Source organism: Melozone crissalis, unplaced genomic scaffold (assembly GCF_028551555.1).
Source record: "Melozone crissalis strain CALT ecotype California unplaced genomic scaffold, PUWL_Pcris_2 ptg000006l_1, whole genome shotgun sequence".
In the NCBI taxonomy this organism is placed as follows: domain Eukaryota; kingdom Metazoa; phylum Chordata; class Aves; order Passeriformes; family Passerellidae; genus Melozone; species Melozone crissalis.
This window is the reverse complement of record NW_026535784.1, coordinates 23,175,845-23,195,577: the sequence shown is the minus strand read 5'-3', so window position 1 is coordinate 23,195,577 and position 19,733 is coordinate 23,175,845. Positions and strand designations below refer to the sequence as shown.

General features: G+C 34.4%; 1 protein-coding gene across 1 annotated transcript in view; it reads left to right on the top strand.

Annotated features, from left to right (window-relative positions):
- SGCZ (sarcoglycan zeta) overlaps positions 1-19,733 on the top strand; it is a 363,437-nt gene that overhangs the window by 175,947 nt on the left and 167,757 nt on the right. Inside the window, exon 2 of the mRNA XM_054294674.1 lies at positions 19,222-19,416. Coding sequence (XP_054150649.1) covers positions 19,222-19,416 — 195 coding nt within the window. The remainder of the gene's footprint in view (positions 1-19,221; positions 19,417-19,733) is intronic.

Below are 19,733 nucleotides of genomic sequence, written 5' to 3'. Positions count from 1 at the left end.
TTGCAATTTTGTATTAGTTAAAATATCCATTACCAAAAATTGGACAATTTCCCCCTTTTTTTTCTTTCTTTAATGTAAAACTGAGTGATATTAATAACAAGAAGAAAGTTACTTTAAAGGAAGCAGTAGAGGTATTCTTCAGAATAGCTAAGTGTTTTAGAGCTGACTTTTTTTTACTGCTGTGATGAATGTGGATTTTTGAATTTATAATTCCATTTCTGTAGTCAGCCTAAATAACCTAGTGTGGATATATCTCATTATTTCTTTAGAACAGCCGTTGTTTTAAATTCATGCAAAATCTTAGGCAAACAACAGGCTGGAGAGAAACATTAATGAAGGTTTTCTGAAGTGTTGACACTACGTTTTCAATGTCCTTCCTAAATCATTCCCATAATTTTATTGGTTTATTATGGCTGTTATTATTCATTGGGCTGATAATTTCACGGAAACATTCCTAATGACCCTTAGATTCCTTTCCTTCATTTTGCTGCTAAATCTGAGTTCATGGTTATGTGGGCATGGCTTGGATTGATTTCTACAGATACATTGCCTTGCAATCATCAGCTCTGAAGATCATCACGCTCGTTTGATTTGGCTGAGTCCCCCCTGCAGAAGTTGTGCTGACTCTTTCCAACAGACCATGTTTGTCAGCCTTCCCACTGACATCACATTGAATTACAGAGTCTTAGGGATTGCCAGGAATGGAAGTCGGGATCAGTGGCCCATAGTTCCTCGAATCTCTTTGGAGAGAAGTTAGTCCTCCTTGCAGATGGATGCTGCACTGAAGACCTGAGGCTGTCCTGCTGCCTCCAGTTTTTTGCAGAGACATTGCAGATCTTTGCCAGCAGTTCTGCAGTTTTATTTGGTATCTTGGGTGAATGCTACACAGGCCAAGTGATTTACTAGCACCTAACTTACCTATGATCTAATTATCTGCATTGACACTGTTAAACATCTCTTTTTGGAGCAGAGGTGATAGGCAACAGACTATTTCCCCTATTATTTTTTTTCTGTTTGGTTGCTAAGAGTGTGACCAATTACTGATTGGTGGTGTGCTGGGTTTGTTTTGTTTGTTTTTGTTGTATTCAAAATGCCAATTGCATCCTTAGATGCTTTCACACAGAAAATTAATTGAGAAAAATCAGCTAAAACTGAGGACATAACATTATAAAAGATAGAAAAGTTAAATGAAAAGGGCTAACAATAGATAGATGCAAGACCAAGTCTTAAATATATAAAATATATGAGCTGGAAAATAGTATAAATTGAATTGTGAAGACTTTCATGAGAGTGTAACCTTTGAATCTCTGATAGAGCCTTTTTTTTCCTCTGTGTTAAGACTATATATGCTTTATTATCTTCCAGACCATTAATTAAGCATTGTTAATTTGAAAATAATTCCATATTGGTTGTGTTAGGATAAAATTTGTGTGATTCTGCAAAAATATGAATATGCTAGACTTGGATTTTCTATCCACTGTTTTATGATAAGCCAAGAATACTCCTGTAGCCAATTGTGCTCCTGTCTTATTAATCTTTTTGGCACCGTTAAACTCACATTTGTCATATGGACAATTTAGGTTGATGAAATAAGTTATTTTGAGTGGTGCTCCAGTACTCATTAACTTCATATTGAACTACTTCTCATGAAATTTTTTTTGTCATATGTGACATTTTGAAGTTGTAAATAGAGCTGTTTTATGTACTTTCCTTTTGGCTAAATGTGTCAGTCTACATATAGCTTCCTGCCTTTTTTCATAAGTAACAGGTTTGTGTGTTAGCCTGTTTAATTCCTTTTTTTTTTTGTGTGTTGTGTTTCTAATTCATCTAGTGAATTTCAATGAGTATTGGTTATTTGCAAAGAAGAAAATGACTGATTTGTTAATAGAAAGTGCCAAGCCACTTCAGTGGTCTTAAGTGAAAATTGAACTGCAGATGTTAAATTATAAACTTTTTTTCCTTAAAGTAGTTGTTTAATCAAGGGAAAAAAATGCAAATAATGAGATTTTTTCATTTTGTTGGTTAATTCATTGTAATTCTTCATGGCATTAAAGTTGCAAAGCTTTTTAAGATCAGTGTTTGTAATTAGACAGTGACAATGCTGAAATTGATAACGGAAAAATTATTAGTTGTTTTAATAAGGAGGATTTTAGTCTTTGACAGCTTTCAGGAGCTCTTTGAATAGATGCAGTTTTATCAGATATTTTAAAACTTGTGATGTGAGCCTAATGCTTAAAGGGATACCCTGCACAAGATCTGTGGTTCTGTTTATGGAAAGTGTGTGATTTTGCAAGGAGGACTAATATGTCCCTCTTTAAGCATTTTATATGTTGCTCTGTGTCATAACTAGCTAGACACTCCCATTTCTGACTACAGTTTCATGTGACTGTGATGGTAATTTTTTAAACTGTGGTCATATGTAAGAACAGTGTGGGGTAAAATGCTTTTCAATACCCTTTCATATTTTTCTTTGGAACTACATGTTGTGTAAAGGACAAGGTGGAAGAAAAAAAAATTCTTCATTTTCCTTTATGCAGCACCAGGTGCATAGCATCATAAAATTTTGTGCATCTGTCTGAAGTATTAGCAGAATGAAAATACAGCATAAATTAAAAGAGTTTGTCATAACTAATGGCAGGTAATTAGGCTGTCAGATACAAAGCAACACAATAATTAAAGTAAAGAATTAGTAATATGGCTAGCACGAAATGCACTGGTTTTCAAGTCTCTCTTTGAAATTTTCTTGCAGAGACTTAGATGGGAAGAAGAAACATTTGTAATGTGTAACAGTAAAATGAATAGTGCTCTTCATGAAAGTACTGCTTGAAATTCTGAAGTTCATTAATCAGACATGAAAAACAATCTCATTCTGGATAATGTTTCAGTTGAAAAGAAGCACCTATTTCTTAATCAGGTTTATTAGGTTTCCAAGTTATTATTTAAAACCAAAACAAATAAACAAACCCAACCAAAAATAAACAAAAATCCAAAAAACCCCAGCAATCCGTATGGCTAAAAGCAGCTCTCCATTCTTTAGTGCTTCAGGTACTAGGTTCCTATTTGCACATTTATTTAAGAAAATTAATTCACAATGCTGTTTAATTTACAAGTAAACAAACTTCCTGCTTTGAATCTTACAGAGTTGAACTGCAGATGCTAAATTCTTTAAAGAAGTAGTTTAATGAAGGAAAGCTGTTCCAGATATTCCAAAATGACTTTCAAAAGATGTGACAGTGTATTTCACTGAGCTTCACAGGGATGATTGTGCTGCTGTTGAAGGGTTTTCTCAAAGAAGAAAAAGTTGTCAACAGATTTCTCCTTTGAAATAAGGAGCAGAGGTTATTAGTGCAACAGCACTAATACAATTAGTGTAAAATTCCCTTTTTTTGTCCTCTCCCCTCCTCCCCCTTTCACCTATTTCAGCCAGTATAAAGCACTCTTGTTTCCTTTTCAGAAAGGCGTTATCAAAATCTCTGTAGACTAGAACACTGCATCAACAAAAGTTGGTTTAGTGAATTGCTTTTAAAAACTTGTCCACGTGTATTCAAGTTTATATGCAGTTTTTCTACAATGGATTGGTCGTGTATCTTTTCATATCGAAGAGTAGATAATTTAAAGTGAAAATTATCAGAATGCTACTGTGGTTTGTTTTTTTTAAATGAATTTCTTTATATTCAGGATAATTCTGACATAATGTGCATTTTGGAAACAGATCAAGTAATAATGGAATCAGTTTTGTCTTAGTAGAGATTTTATCAGGTTTTAGCTCTGTTTGAGGAGGTAAATGTGTTCTCTGGTGAGTACATTCCTATATGATAAAAAAAACCCAATAATTAACTCCTTCCTGAAACGCCTTTTTGTTGTTTGTTTTGAATAAATGGGATTTATTAAAGCTTGTGCACGCGCTTTGGAGAGGCCTGGTCATTACATTTGGAAGTTTTCATGCAAAACAGGAATGCTGATGTCTCTAAAATAAGGCTGCAGATGGAGATGAGATTTTCATTTCCAGACCATTTTAGACTGTATTCATGGCTGGCAGACCTTATTAGGGTTAGATAGATCCTAAATCAAATGTGACAACCAATTAACTAATTTTGGGCACATTGTTCTCTCCCATTCTTCTCCTTGCCTCCTGGTTTTCATTGTGTCTTGTTTTTCTGAAAATAAGTGGAAATTCTTGTCCAGATGATAAGTGATCAGAACAATTACATAAGGAGGAATTGGAGTGGGCGTGATGTGTTTAGGACCTTAAGAATATTTCTGTTCTCCTGCTAGAAATATGTATTGAGCCTGATTCTGGGCTTGTCCAACCAAATTATTTCTAATTATTCCTGGATCAGCAGGAAACTTTTAGTTTTATCTGGTAGTTGTTACAACAATCTTCAACAGTGTAGAGAATTGCAGCTTTTATCAGTGTAGGCTATACTTTCAGGTGATGCACTTAGAAACTTCAAAAATTTTATTTTAAGGTCATATATATTAAAATACAAAGCTAATTACTTCTTGCAGCACTTGGGTGATATTTTAAGGTGTTATAATAATTATTGTATGAAATACTGATAATTTGTCTTCTTTTCAAATGGCAACAACTCATTAGCTCTAAGCTCAGAAAAAATGCCTACAAGGAGCAGTTTTTGAAAAGTGTAAGGTGGTGATTTGTCCATAATTACACTACTGTAGTCATGCTTTTGAGATACTTATGTCAATTTGGAATTTGCATAAGAGAAAAATACACATCTTTTGAGCTAATTAACTTCAGAAATTTTTATTTGAATGCATTTTTTGTTTAAACCAGCTGATCACATATGAAAACTGACTTTTATACTTATTAAAACTGTGATAACAGTTTTAACAGCTCCCTTGTGAGTACTTCTATTCATGTCATTGTCCTCCTGAATCATAAACTCAAAAAAGCTATATTTTGTAGTAAAATACTGCTATTAGAGGCTTCTGAATATATACCATATTTCTGCTTTCTGCATGTTTATACAGGCAGGTGGATAAAAGTATATTTTACTGAAATGCAGTTACACACGGGAAAAAAAGCAGGAACACCAAAAGCACACAAACAGGTCAAAAAACAATTGTCAGTGTGTTATAAGTACAGTATTGACTGAAGGGAATGATCTCAGAACACTCTTCTATATTGATTTCAAATTCAGGCATTCCTTCATAATTTGGTGCTCTTGCATAGAAAGAGCTTGCTTCTTTTCTTAGTTATAGTGTTTCCTTAGGTATAGTGTTTATTTGTTGAAAATTAAGTTCCTTGGTATGCTGCTATTAAATGGGGTTTTTTTCCTCTTTTCTCTTTTTGTTCAGCATATGTAACTCGTTTGATGCACAATAGCTGAAATACAGCTGAAGTGTATTTTAAATTGTGGAGTGTAGAAAATGCTTTGTTGAGGATTTTCCGATGTGTGGTGCTATAGGTAGAATTAGGCAGTTTGGCAGAAACCAAAGGTGGTTTCTCTCTTTTCTACTCAGAAACATTAATTTTTTTCTTTCTCTGTTTGGATTGGCAGGGACCACATAAATGCCATACAAGGGTTGTATCCACAGTGATGTCTGATCATGAAATTTCATTCTCTTAGTTGTTATTCTACATATTGCTGAACTTGCAACTTGAATAAGTGAAATATGCCTTTCGCTAGGACTTCACAGTGCCCTGGTGCTTTCACTGTTAGCTGAGTTTGTGTGCATGTTTTAGGATATATCCTCAATACCTAGTGGCATCTACACTTTTTTCCACTTGGTCTCGAAATAACTTCTAGAAAAAGGACAGGACATAAAGATATTTGTTCAAATGTAATAATGGTCTGGTGAGGGACTTGATTCTTCTGTTTATTCCAAATCATCATAAGCTGTAGATGCCTTTAATACCTTTCAGCTCTTTTCTATTGCAAGGTTCTATTACCAGTCTTGTAAAAGTAATGGGATAAATTATTCAAACAAAAAGCATAGTGACTAATGTTGCAGCAGGAAATCTTTACCAACAAATATAAAGCAACTCTAAATATATTTTTGTAGATAATAATTTTTACATCTGCAAGAATATGCCTTATTATGAAAAGAGTAGAAAAAATTCACACTCCAAAAAGAGAAATTCTCAGATGAAAATTTTGTCTTTATCTTTACACAGAACTGAGTTTCCAAGGAGTCTAATGCCCAGTATGCTGATAGACCTGACCTAGAAATTTAAACAGCAATATTAAATTCATTCCCTTTCTAGGACAGAGGCCCCAGTTTTAGCTGTATATATGCCAGATTGCCTTGAAAACATTTTCTGTGGATCTCATGAGATGATGTCCCAGAAACTTGACTTTTAAGGCAAGAATGACTCACTCTTTATGGGCTGGATGCATAAAACACAAAGCAGAGATAGAAGTTACTTCCTAACCAATTTTGTCAGTGCTTCAGAAATAGTATTTCAGTAGTAGTTCCTAATAAGGTAAAGTAGAATTGTATTTAATTTTCTTTTGGCAATAGGTGCTTTATAATCCAAGATATTCAAAATTAAAGGATGCAATAAATGTCTCCTTTAAGCACAAAATTTATAAACTTTTTTTTAAATTTTTATCCATATTAATTCAGAGAAGTTGGTCTTGCTCAAGAAAACTGCTACTCATCATTAAATGTATTTAATCTTAAATTGCAGTACTTCCCATTCTCCTACACTAAGTATAATGCAGAGACTTCACCTCTGTCATGGTTTAACCCCAGCCAGCAGCCAAACTCTACACAGCCTCTTGCTCAGTCTTCCACCCACTGAAGGAAGGAAGGGGGTGAGAATCAGAAGGGTAATAGAAGAAAAAATATGTTGGTTCAAATAAAAACAGTTTGATAGGTAAAGCAAAAGCTGCAGGAACGAACAAAGCAAAGCAAGGAATTCATTCACTGCCTTCCCATGGACAGGCAGGTGTTCAGTCATCTCCACAAGATCAGAGCCCTGTGTAATGGTAACTTGGGAAGACAATTTCCATCACTCTGAACATCTCTCTTCTTCCTCCTTCTTCTCCCTGCATTATGTAGTGAGCATGATGCCACATGGTGTGAATATCCCTTGGGGCAGCTGGAGTCACTGCCCTGGCTGTCCCCCCTCCCAGCGCCTTTTGCACCCCCAGTCTCCTTGCTAGTGAGGTGGGATGAAAAGCAAAAAAAAGGCATTGGCTTTGTGCAAGTGCTGCTGAGCAATGAAAAAAACATGCCTCTATTATCAACACTGGTTTGGTCACAAATCTGAAACATTTGCCCATGCAACCTACTATTGAGAAATTTAGCTCCTCTCCAGCAAAAACCAGTAAAGAATACAGAGCCAGCTGAAAGATTTTTGTATTCACTAGGTGAAATATCTTTCTGTACAAGGGGCTCGGGGGATTACAGCAGTTTCCATTTTTTTGGTCTGCCTGAAATTTAAAAGCCTGTATGATAAAATGAGATGTTTTTCACATAAACAAGAAGATCAATCTAAGCTCTCGAAGGGAAACTTATTATGAATTATAGTGGTTACTCTGATATTTTTTTTCTGCTAGATTGATTCATCCATTATAAATGCTTGATTTCAATCTAGATATATCAAAATGATTCTAGCATAACATAGCATGCATAGATTTTACTTAATTTAGAAGATCATAACATCACTAAAATTTTGGGTTGAAGTGTTTAATAACTACAAAAGCCATGTCTACTGTTCTAAAACAAAGAAGTAATTCTATCCTTGAAGGGAAAAAATAAAAAAGATCTTTAGATCATGTAGACACATTAATTGCATTTTAGGACTTGTAAGTCCAAAAAGGGTACGATTGCCACTTTTTTTCCTAGTTTTTTGAATAAATAAACAAAATCTCTTACTCAGTCATAGGATCCTGAAGATGTGGTGGCCATTTCCATCCCAGCTGTACACATAATTTTTCACTCTTTCAGTACTGTATTGCCTTTCTTACAATGAATGACATTGTAGGCATCAGGGAAAAACACTACTTTTGGTCTACCATTTCTCTTTGTACTGTGCATGTTTGTAGTGCTTATTGTAAATGCTTTCTTGTGTTTTCCCAAGATGACCCAGTGAAAACAAAAGGAAGGTACTGATGCTGATGAATGTGTACTTAGTGTACAAATGTGGACGTGGGCGCAGTTTGCTCCTGAGCTTGTGCCTGGTTACAGGGGTTGAGGCTTCAGAGGGGAAGAAGTCTGCACTACTTTGACAGACCTCAAAGCAAGCTGTGCGAACATTGGGAAGGTTTGATGAGGATCATGCTTCGTCAGACAGCCCAGCAAGTAGCTGTGCAATGCCTTGCTACTCCAGAAGCAGTTTCTAGTGAGGAGCATTTAAGGTGAAGTCCTTCTAGGGAATTTAAAGAGAGAGTAGGGCAGTTGCTTGGAATCACTAGCTAGAATATGTGGGCATTAGTGGTTGAGTCTTAATACTCATTTAAAAAAAGCCAGAGATGACTATTTTTTTGTCTACCCAGTAGTTTTTCTTCTTTTTTATTATTCTCTGTGAAGTACTAGAAATGCAGTGTTTGAAGTTCTGTCTTCCGTGAGGTGTAGAAATAGTGTTGCTGCCCTCCTTTGCACTATGATGCTTCTGACCAGGAATTCTGGAAATGGTCCCTATTCCTGTCTGAGCTAGACACTTGGATGTACTTACCTTTTTTTTTCTCCTGTCCATCACCAGCCTCATGTTTCCTTGTTCCCTTGAAGATTCCTAAAATATTTTTACCACTTGAGAACAGACTTTTTATTCTTGGTTTCTTTCTGAGAATCAGCTTGCACATTTTGAAATAAAAATTGCTGTATGATTATTTTAGTATTCATAATACCAGGAATTTTTAAATTCTGTGAGTACCATTTCCTAATCTTCAGTGGTGGTTTTGTGAATAAATGATGCTGTATAGCAATTCTCTGAAGTTTTAATAAAAATATTGAACAAAAAGAGGCTCATAATTACTGCATTCAGTCAGATAATACATTAATCAGTTCAGAAAAATATCATTATGTGATATGATAGCTAATCCACTGAAAATGTGTTTTGCAAAATGTTTAGGTGCACTAGTACAAATATTTTCTGAAACAAAGTTTTTATTTTTCATTTTACATTTCATTATAAAGTAATTATTCTTTGAGACAGAGCTGAAACAGATATGTGAAGATTTTACATTTAACCTCATTTTCCTCTGTTAATAAATATCTTGTGAAAGGATCCTGATTTGTTGACCAACTTCTACTAAACAATGCCCCCTAAATCATTAAGCATTTAGTTGTTGCTACTTATTTTCATAGGCCTGCTCCACTGGTGGTCATCAAAAGCTCAGTTTATATGATAGCCAATTCCCAATATGTGTATTTCCTGTGCTTGATCTGTATTTCCTCTATTTCAGATGACTAAGGAAAATAATTCAAGAAAACAATTTTATGCATTTAGTATTTTCAATGCAGTAATTAGGTTGCAAGGAATTGAAAGCTTTGAAAGCTAAGAATGCCAGGTTCCCTGTTGCTTTAGCAGATCAGGGTGAGATTAATAAGGAATGGGTAGTCTTAGGCAATTATGAGGTCATTTTCTCTAAAGGAATGTCTATATAGCTTTATAGCTATACCTCATTAATAGGCTGAAGCTAGTGAGGAATTAGCTTTCCACGGAGATAGAGTTCAGCATGGAATGGCTCTAGAATCTTAATTAAAGGTCCTAAGTCCATTGATACCTAAAAGCTGAAAGTCTGCAAAAGCTGCGTCACCAGAAGTTTGTATAAAGAAATAAAAATGTACCAAGATGTAGGATATGTCCACCAAAAATTAGTGTTGCTGAAGAAAAATGCATTGACGCATGAGGAATTTTCTATAAGTGTTAGAAAACATTTTCAGGCTCTATTGTCATCGCTCAGTAGGTTGGTTGATCAGAAATAGGAAATCTACAGACTTTTTGTAGAAAAGATTCCTTAGAAGAAATATTAAGGGTAAATTTCAGTACACTGATTTGGATTTTTACGAACTCTAACTTTAGACGGGATCTAGTGTGAGCATTTCTGATCAGGTTTGATTCATTGATCCAAAAGTGAGTGGATAGTTGGTCAAATGGAACATTCTGGTTCCACCATACTTCCTGCATCTTGTCTCTCAAAGTTGATCATCCATTCATGTTGAGGTTCTGGTGAGAGCGGATGGGAATGGTTTAATTTCTGGTGAGCCTACAGGAGCCAAATTAGCACTGAAGAATAACAAACATGGAATTTTTATCTAAAGGAAACTCTGGAGGCTCTTATTTGTTTATAAGAAAACTGTGGTATGGTGGTAAAAGCAAACTATTGAAAAAACAATATTTTCCCCTCTTTGTTGTTTTTGTGTTGCTGAGGAGTTTTGCTGACCCTGGAAATTTCATTAATTTCCTGGATTGTTCTCAGTAAGAGTTGCTTCTTGCTTTTTGACAGTCACAGATAGTTTCTAGGATATGCAAAGGTGTTTTCTGCTGATGTGGTAGCTGCCTTCCCAAAATACCCAGAGAATTAGCTTACTTTTGCCAATTTGAAGAGCGAATGTTTGGCTACTTTCCCAGTTCTTTGTTTACTGGAAAAATTGTTATTTCTTGAGCCACAGCTATGTCCCTTTTACTGAGGTTTTTTTTTGTTTGTTTGTTTTGGGGTTTTTTGGTGTTTTTCTTATTTTCTTTTCACTTTTTTTTTTTACAATCATACTGATTGAATCATGCCAGTCTTTCTCATGGCTCATTTTTTATGCTTTCCCCCTTATCCACAGATATCAAACTAGTTATAAAATCTGAATCACTGAATCACTTGTAGGTTAAAATGGACTTCTGGAGGACATCTGCTAATTTTTCTGTATTTTTATAGCTGTCTTCACACTAGCATCTTGTTTTCCAGTCTGTTTTTTCTTCCAGATCATTTTTCTGTCTCTCTTTTCTGTACTTGATCTCCCTTGAATATCTTGTTCCCAAGAATTAGAGTGAGTAATGACTTTTGAGTAAGAGTCTCCAACAAATCAAGTGTTTGATATTTGTCAGTTTTCCATTTTGCTGACCATGGCTTCTTCAGGGACAGGCAGCTGCATGCTGTCTATTGATAAAGCTGGCTCAGTAGAGTTCCAGTGAGGAGCAGTTATTTTTTTCTTCCGTTCTTCCAACTGTGCTTACATGTATCCTAGAAGATAAAATTGCATTGACAGTGGCTCCTTCCTCCTTCAATCTCTTGTTAGTATGAAAGGAAGGCTTCATTTGTTCCATTCCAATCAGTCGTCTCTTCATCAAGCTATATTGATTCTTTTTTCTTTTCACAGCAGGGAGAGCACATATTCTGTAGGGTGAGTCTCATTTCATTTTCGTTAATCATTTGAGGAAAGTCAGGAAAAACCTCTGCCTGCATGAGAACATCAAAGGATTTAGCCCAGTTTCTTCCAGTGAAGAGCTGAAGGTAGTTGAATGCTGTAAAAATGAGATCTAGATGACCACCTGTATCTCTCTAGTTTTCCCACAGTACCTGAAAGGATTGGATATTTTTCACCTGGAAGTTGAGTTCACTCATGTTGTTTAACCCATGATGTGGTAGCATCCTATTAATTGCTCAAAGAAAAGAAAAAGTAAAAAAACATTCTCAGTGCTGCCAACAGCTAGTGAATATGGAAGAAATCTATGATTGAATCATTACATGTTAAATGTCTTCATTATTTGTAAGTACTTGAAACCCCTTTTAAATAAGGAAACAACTCTTGTGTAATTGAGCTTCCTTCTCAGGAAGGAAGCTTAATTTGGATTTTTTTGCTAAATCTAAGCAAGATGACTATTGGTCAATGAATGTTCTTCTGCATGCGTTTTCAGGAAGAAGCAAATGCAAACAGAAGTAAAATGAAGAAAGTGAAAATGTGGAAATTATTCTAGTAATAAAGTGTGTGATTCCATTTTTGATGAAAAATGTTGCCAGGGTGATTTAGGAGTTTAGATCTGCTTTTTGTAATTAATACTACATCTTTAACATTTTAAGATTTTCTTTTTGTAATTAATACTACCTTTTTAACATTTTGTAATTAATACTACATCTTTAACATTTCAAATAGGTTTGGAAAATATTATTAACTTCTTTTTCATCTAGGGATCTTAAGTGATTTGGGAGCTTGCAACCAGAATGGTTATGTTTCTTTCCAAAAGATCAATTAACATCTGAAAAGAAAGTCAAAATTTTTTTGCACTTTCAAGCACAGAACTAAATTGTTTAGTTATTGAAATATAGTTTTAAATGTGCAGTAAGAAATAATTTCAATTTTCATGTAATAAGAAAAATTATTTTTCAGCTGATATGCTTTTAATGCTGCTTTTAGATCACTGATAAAGACAGTTCTGAAGGTTCCTGTCTCTGGAATGTTTTACAAGTTGCACTTCATCTTCAGCATCTCTTGGTATTGGATTTTTTTTTTTTTGTGAGATGTCATTGGTCATGTGAGTGCTGGATGGATGAGTAGTCTTTTGTTACAGTATTAGGATGCCATGAAGATGGTTTATAAAGAGTCAGGCACACAAACAAAGCATCACAGTGAAACCACATTTACAAATTACAAAACTGCTCATCAGGGTTGCATCCATTAGTAACAAGGAAGATGAATACGCTAATTAAAGGAAGGAAATGCTGAAGACAAAAAGGGAAACAAATTAGAGTCTTAGTCCTATATATTATATGAAATTTAAAACATAAACTTACATTCCTCATTTCTGCACAAACTACCTAGGTGTTCTCCATAGCTTTATGGTATCATCTGAAATAAAGGGTAAACTTATAGATTAATGACTTAAATCTCTATTCTGAGAGTATTTGAAGAATTGAGGTTTTTGTGTTATCTTGGTAAAAAAATCATGACCAGAATGTTAATATTTTAAATACCTGGTAAAACACCTCTCTTGTTAAATTTTCAAAAAACTTTATTATGTTATAAAATAAATGTTAAATTTTAAAAATGTTACTCTTTTAGACTGAAGCAGGAACCCATATTGGTAGGTAGGTGCTAGAAAATTAGAGATTACTGTATGTATATCTGTCTATTTATATTTAGATCATCTATTTATATTTACACACCTATATGTATTTTTAAATCTAATTCTCATGGTGGATTCCGTCGTCTTTTATTAAGATGAATTCAGCTCTTTTCTGCCTGTACTCTTATCAGGCAGACAGGTAAAATGTAGCTTATACTTTTAGAGCTTTGGATGGTAGTAAGATTTGATTCATGCTTGTTACCATAACACCAATAACACCTTTAGTTTGCATATCAATATAATTATGATTACTTATCTATATGATTGTGATTACTATTGATTAAAAAATATCCTGATGAGATGGAGAATCTATTAATATTGAACATGACGACATTAAATTCACATTAAGGTAAAACTGATAAAATCAGTGTAGCTGTGCGTGTGTACGTTACTGAAGAAGCTCAACAAATAAAAGTAAAACCCAAAATGTAATCAGTCTCTTTTTAAGAAATAGTCCTGTTCTTCATATCATAGCACTTACTCAATGCTGCTTTTCTGTACTCTGATATCTGGTCCATGTTATTTTTCATATGAATTTACAGAGTTATGTATTTTAGGCTGGAAGAGACAAGTATGTGGATTTAGATCTACAAGTATTGGTTTTCTAGCCATACAATGGAGTTGTGCTACACATATATGAAAATAAGAGGAAAAGGAAGTGTATTTAAAAGCTTTTTTTCCATCTTTCTAGAAATTCAGTTTTTCATTCATATTTTGTATCTTTCCTCTTCTTTCACTGTGGACTACATGATTACCCTGCAAGAAATTCAGTCTCCAAACTACAGGTAGAAATTAACTATTTAACGAAGGTATTTCCTCATAAAGTGTTCATTCCACCTCTACTTGCAGTCCAGCTGAGTTTGGTGAATCTGCAACTCTTAAAACATCTTTCCTGACCCTTGAAGATTACGCTTTTGCCACCATCTACTGAAACTGATGTAACAAAATGTGTAATTCACAGAGGAAAATTAGCTCCAGTTTTTGTGAAGCTACAGAAGTGTTGGTCCTGTCATCTTCCATTGATGTGATTGCCAAGTTTTCTCCTCGTTAAATATCCTTAGCAAAGACATTATTCATCTTATCTTCTCACTAGCCTTAAGAGAAGGAGCTGAGCAGATGTAAGGTTCTGGTCCTAGCACTTGTGAATGTTCTGTGCCTTAGTGTGATATGTAGAGCAACAGGGATGAGAGCCCACCAGGTTTAAGAGAAAAATGGTGGGTTTTTAAACTGGCATCCAGTGGTTTGCTGTAGTTTTCCTGACTTTGTTGCTATTTTATTAGTCTCTTAGAATTTATTCAGTAAGACAAAATTCATCTCTTTGTCTAGCAGAAGGAGTATTTGAGATAAGTTCCAGAGACCTATCACAGGTGGTAGGGCAGAATGCTGCAGTCTCTTTCAGCAGTCTGTCTCCTTAGGCATCTGCTTTTCTCTAAGACAACTCAGCTATATGGAGTCTTGTGTTGCTGTTACTAGACTTCAGTGATCCCACCTAGTTTGATTAAGGTTATCCTTAATAGTCAGTGTAGCTAGATGGAACTCCTCAAAAAGTTATTCTCAAACATCACATGCAAAGTTAGATGACTATAAAGCTAAATAAACTGAAATAATGATTTAGTTCTTAAAGCAAAAACTTCTTTTAAAAATACACTAAAAATGTACTGAAATTAGGTTTGGTTCTGAAAATGTAGCTTAGAAAGGCATATTTTTTGAAAAAAATCAAGCCTGAGCTGGATTTGAATCCAGATTCCTTAAAAATTCATTATAGCACATTATTATTATTTAGAAATATTTCAAGTCACAGAACAGTGGTAAAAAGTATTATCCTATTCATTACATGATTATTTATTCTTTTAACATGCTGTGAACTTCATTGTGAAGAGAACATTACAATTAAACACGTTGAACAGAGCAGCCATAAATGCTCACACTAAGTAATAATGGTAATAGTTTGTATCGGGTGGCTGATATTAATTTTTGTGGAGTGATAATTTTATTGGAGAGAAAATTTCCAAGATGCAAACATTTATTGTCCTTTTATAGACAACTGTTTCAGTAAGTGTTTAGTAAGCACAGGCATCACAGGGAGAAAATTTTGTACCTCAGCTGCTGTCCTGCCTGTGGCTATAATGAAGTCTCTGTAGTAATCTAACTGTATTGAGTTAGGAAAAATTAAATTCTAATTGTCAACATAAAACCCAGCAAATTGTCAGTAAAAACATACTGACTTAAGCCTCATTGACAACAATGACACAGCTGTACTTTGTGGCCAAGAAAAAAAGCAGTTTCTTCTAAATTATTAAACTTCAAATCACATAAATTATGTAATCAACTGACTTTATGTACAGCTTGGTAGTGAAATTATTTGGTTGTGTTTTTTACTTTAAATTTTCAAGGGTGCAAAGGCATTTCCAGATGTCTTCATTAGAAAACGCAGTTTTGGAGTGTTATGTGCAATTTTACCTTCAAATCTAAAAGTTACAAGAAGAAAAATCCACAACAGAATAGAAAAAGGCATCAAACCCTCAGATCAGAATCTTGAAATCCCTCTTATTTGACACCTACATGACAAAAGTAGTCTATGATAAATATTTTTTTATTTTATTGTGAGGCACAGTTTGTTTAGTCTCCATCCTTGGGGTTGGACCAGATCATCTCTTTGAACTCCATTCTGTGATTCCATGACATATCCTAGCACAAGGCTCAGAAGAACCACACTCTCCAAATGCTTTTGAGCTGCCAAAGCAATTTTAGTAATCATCGCAATTATACTAAAGAGAAAGATACGTAAAATTCAACAAATACAAAATTACCCATGAGGTCAATAAGGATTTAGGCTGTTTTGCATGAAATGTACAATATATTGATGAGGCTTTTAACTGGCAAATGATTTGTGCCCCAGTGATTTTTTGTAGTAGGGTCAGTTGCTGACACAGTTTTGGCTGCCTTTGAAAAGCTTGAATGGCTAATGCCAAAAGGAGAAGAATTAGCAGGTGTCAGGTGTAGCCTGTATAAAAATTTCAGAGGAAATTTCTCTCTCTCTCCAATATTTAATTCTCTAGGAATGCATCTCTACTACCTTGTTAATCCCAGTCTTGATATAATCTCAGCCAAATGAAGATAATACAATATTTTCCTGTTAATTTTGGAAGTATTCTAGATTACCAAACTCTTGTAAAAGAGAAGGAACAATTCTTCTGCTTCAGCACAAACTAGAAGAGACAGCAAGAGCTTCATGCAAAGGTGCTTGGCATTTTAAATGCTTTCTAAGAAAATTCATTGGTTTATGGATCAGGCTTTTTCAAAAGATACAACCCACTTACTGCCATCTTCATATTTGTTTTTATAATGAGTTTCTTGATTTCATCCCAAGTCTTGATTTTAAAGCCAAGGCTGGGATGTAACATTTGTGTATTTGCTACACAAGAAATGCTATGAATTTTATAGCACTTCCTGCTCTGTGTGATGTATGTAGGGTAAGCTTTCAGCAAAAGTAATAGTTTCATAAAGAAAAGTAAAAGTTTCATAAAGAAACCAGTAACATTATTTTCTGCTCTAAGCTTGGTGCAACATATTGTGTGAGGGGAAGCAAAATGAATGGCCTGCTGTAGTGTCACACAAAAAGAGAGTTCTCCAAAGCATTACCTGTTGGCCAAGAGGTTGTGTTCCTTTCAGAGTGAGTAGGGAGAGACAGCTGGTTCAGGTAAATAATCTCTATGATGTTTTGAGCTATGGCTAGTCATGACCAGATTGCTTTTTTGATATTTTTTTTCCCTTTAAATGATGGTATGATGAATCTTCCTTGCTGGCTATCATTCTTCTGTATCTGAATCTCTACAGCTCATCCAATTCATTATCAACCCAAATGAATATTGAGTCTAGATGCTTTCATACTGTGAATTTATATTTTAAAGTACTTTTATGTTTTCATTCTTTCTATGAATTGAGGGAATAATGTACAGAGAATGTCTAGGAGTAGTGTTATGTTCCAGGTGACAGTTCCAACAGAAGGTAGGGGCCCCCTTCCAAGGGTTCAAGGTCCAGAGGGGCTCCTGCTTCAGCATGGGCTCTCCATGGGCTCACAAACTCTGGCCCCTCAGACTATTCCAGCATGGGATCTTCCACAGGCTGTGGTGGGGATTTCTCCTCTGGCTTCACCAAGGCTCACAGAGTGGAACAGTATACAGGGGGAACTGAGGGATGCCTGGCTGTGGTGATGGAATAAAATGTCATTGTATTTAATGATTGTGTTGCAAAGGGTCTGTTCCATGGGGCTATATTCATAGTTTTAGGACCAGTGCTACTTCTGACATTTTCATGGTCTGAAAGTTGGCTTTTCGGCTATTTCTTACAAACGTAATTTTTTCATAGGTAATATATAAATTTAAATCAAGAAAATGGAAATGGTGTAAAATTAACCCATTTAAATCTCAAAATTTAATTATACATCACATTTTTGTTACAATGACTGGCTAAATAATGTGTAGAAACTCATTATAAGGAGAAAGTTGATAAGCCGATTTGTGTACACAGGTTCTAGATTTATAAGGCATTTTAACACAATTAGGATGAAAACTGCCAGCATATGATAAGAAGATGATGCAAGTTCTTAAAACCTGGCCATACTTGACTTTGGGAGGATTGAGAAATGTCTTTGAGAGAAATTTTGTTTGTAAAATTCACTACATAAATAAACTGTGAAACATTGCATTTAATTGAAATTGACAGCAAAGAGAAATCATGATTGAAAAAAATAAAAATGACAAAATGCCTGTTTGCGAAGTTACTTAAAACCTGCTTATTAAATTCTTTATTTCTGTCTTGAATTATTTCAGTGATGTTATATATAGTGTGTTCTATGACTTATGGCTGTAATTATTCACTGTGAGTTAATTTATTCCATTAATATCTCATTCACTAGAAGAATGGTAAAACCTAAAGAGTGTTGATTTGGATAAATATCCAGCAACACCGATAATTACATGAATTTTTTTGAGCTTCACATTTTAAAAATCTTATAAAATCAACATTTCTTTGATCCTTCAAATGAATGTAATCTGGTTTTTATTTCTCATTGGATCAACTGACTCATTTTTGTGTATTTTTACTTTTTTTTAGTCAAAAGAAAGGCAGCTTTTAAGCTCAAAATTGATTTTTATCTGGTTTATAAGTTTGTTGAGTTTTGTGTGTGTTTGTTTTGGAATTTTTCATTTTGTTTTGTATTGTCTTATTCCTCCTGAGCACAAAGCCTATCAAAACAACATTTCCAATGGGCATATTAGAGAAAGAATTCTTACATATACAGAATGAGAATGCTTTAATTTAATTTTTAAGTCAAAGAGAAAATTTAATACCTTCCAGTCTAAAGGCAATGTGACAGCTGAAAATGAATATAAATATCTGCAAAAGACAGTTGTGAAGGAAAAAACATTAAACAGTTTTTATTAAATGGCACAAATACCTTTTTTTTAAGGAAGTAATAATTGAAAGTTCTTTAAGCAGTTTGCAAATAGTTACTGCTTGTTAGTGTGTGAGAAGAATTTAAACTAGTTCAGGAATTCAACAGATTATAACTGTATCCATCTCTTGAAGGGCAAAATGTAGTTTTGAGGAGGGTTTGTTTTTGTAAAAAAAGGAGGCATGTATAATTGCATCAATTGTTGATTTAATTTGCTAAGTATAATAAAAGACTGAAAACTTCATTTATGAAAGATGTATTTTAGAAAGGTGAGATTTTTCTTCTGCTTGTACAAGAGTGTACTGGCTTCAAGTTATATGAAGAAAATTGGCATTATCTCAGCCAAAACCAGTACAAAAGAAAAGGTACAGGACTCTTTCTCCAGACCCAAATTTTGCTGAATGATCTTATAAAGGACAATAAAACATTATTCAGAATTAAAGTGTAAAATACACGTATAGATTACTTTATATATTTTAAGTTTCTTGCTGATAAATTTGAAATGCAAATCCAATTTGAAACAGAAACCAAAGGTTTACATTAAAGTCATAAAATCCACCAAATTCATGCTAGATGCCTAGTACAAATAACATTGATGTGGTTAATGCTGGATGAATGTGTCTCTTCTGTGCCCATATGAACTGATTTTCTATACATTCTGAGATAATTGTAATGTAATATAACGTGTGAAAAACAGACGTCTCATTTCCCTACTTATGCTTACATCTTTCTTTTACAGATGACACGAGAGCAGTATATATTAGCAACACAACAGAACAGCCTTCCAAGGACTGAACATCCTCAGTTTTACCCAGTAGGGATTTATGGATGGCGAAAGAGGTGCTTATACTTCTTTGTCCTTCTGCTGTTGGTTACCATGATTGTTAATTTAGCAATGACAATATGGATTTTGAAGGTTATGAATTTCACAGTGGTAAGTATTACAGTAACTTTATGTACCTCATTTCTTCAAGTACTAGCTTCTAGGCTTTTTGTTCTTTTTCCTTTACCATGTTATATAAAAATCTAATAATTTTGGAGGAAAAAACGTATGTACTTATTTGAATGCTGGTTCAGATAGTCAAGCTTTTTATATATATTCCACAGTGAGTGGACTGGTGCCCTCTCTTTCTGATGCTTTTGGTTAAAAACACATTTTCTGAAATTATATCTGGATCTTAGACTTTTTTGTTTGCCCAGATCAAGTGTCATGATGACTGCCCCAAGCATCTTTCGATTTCTCGTCATCAC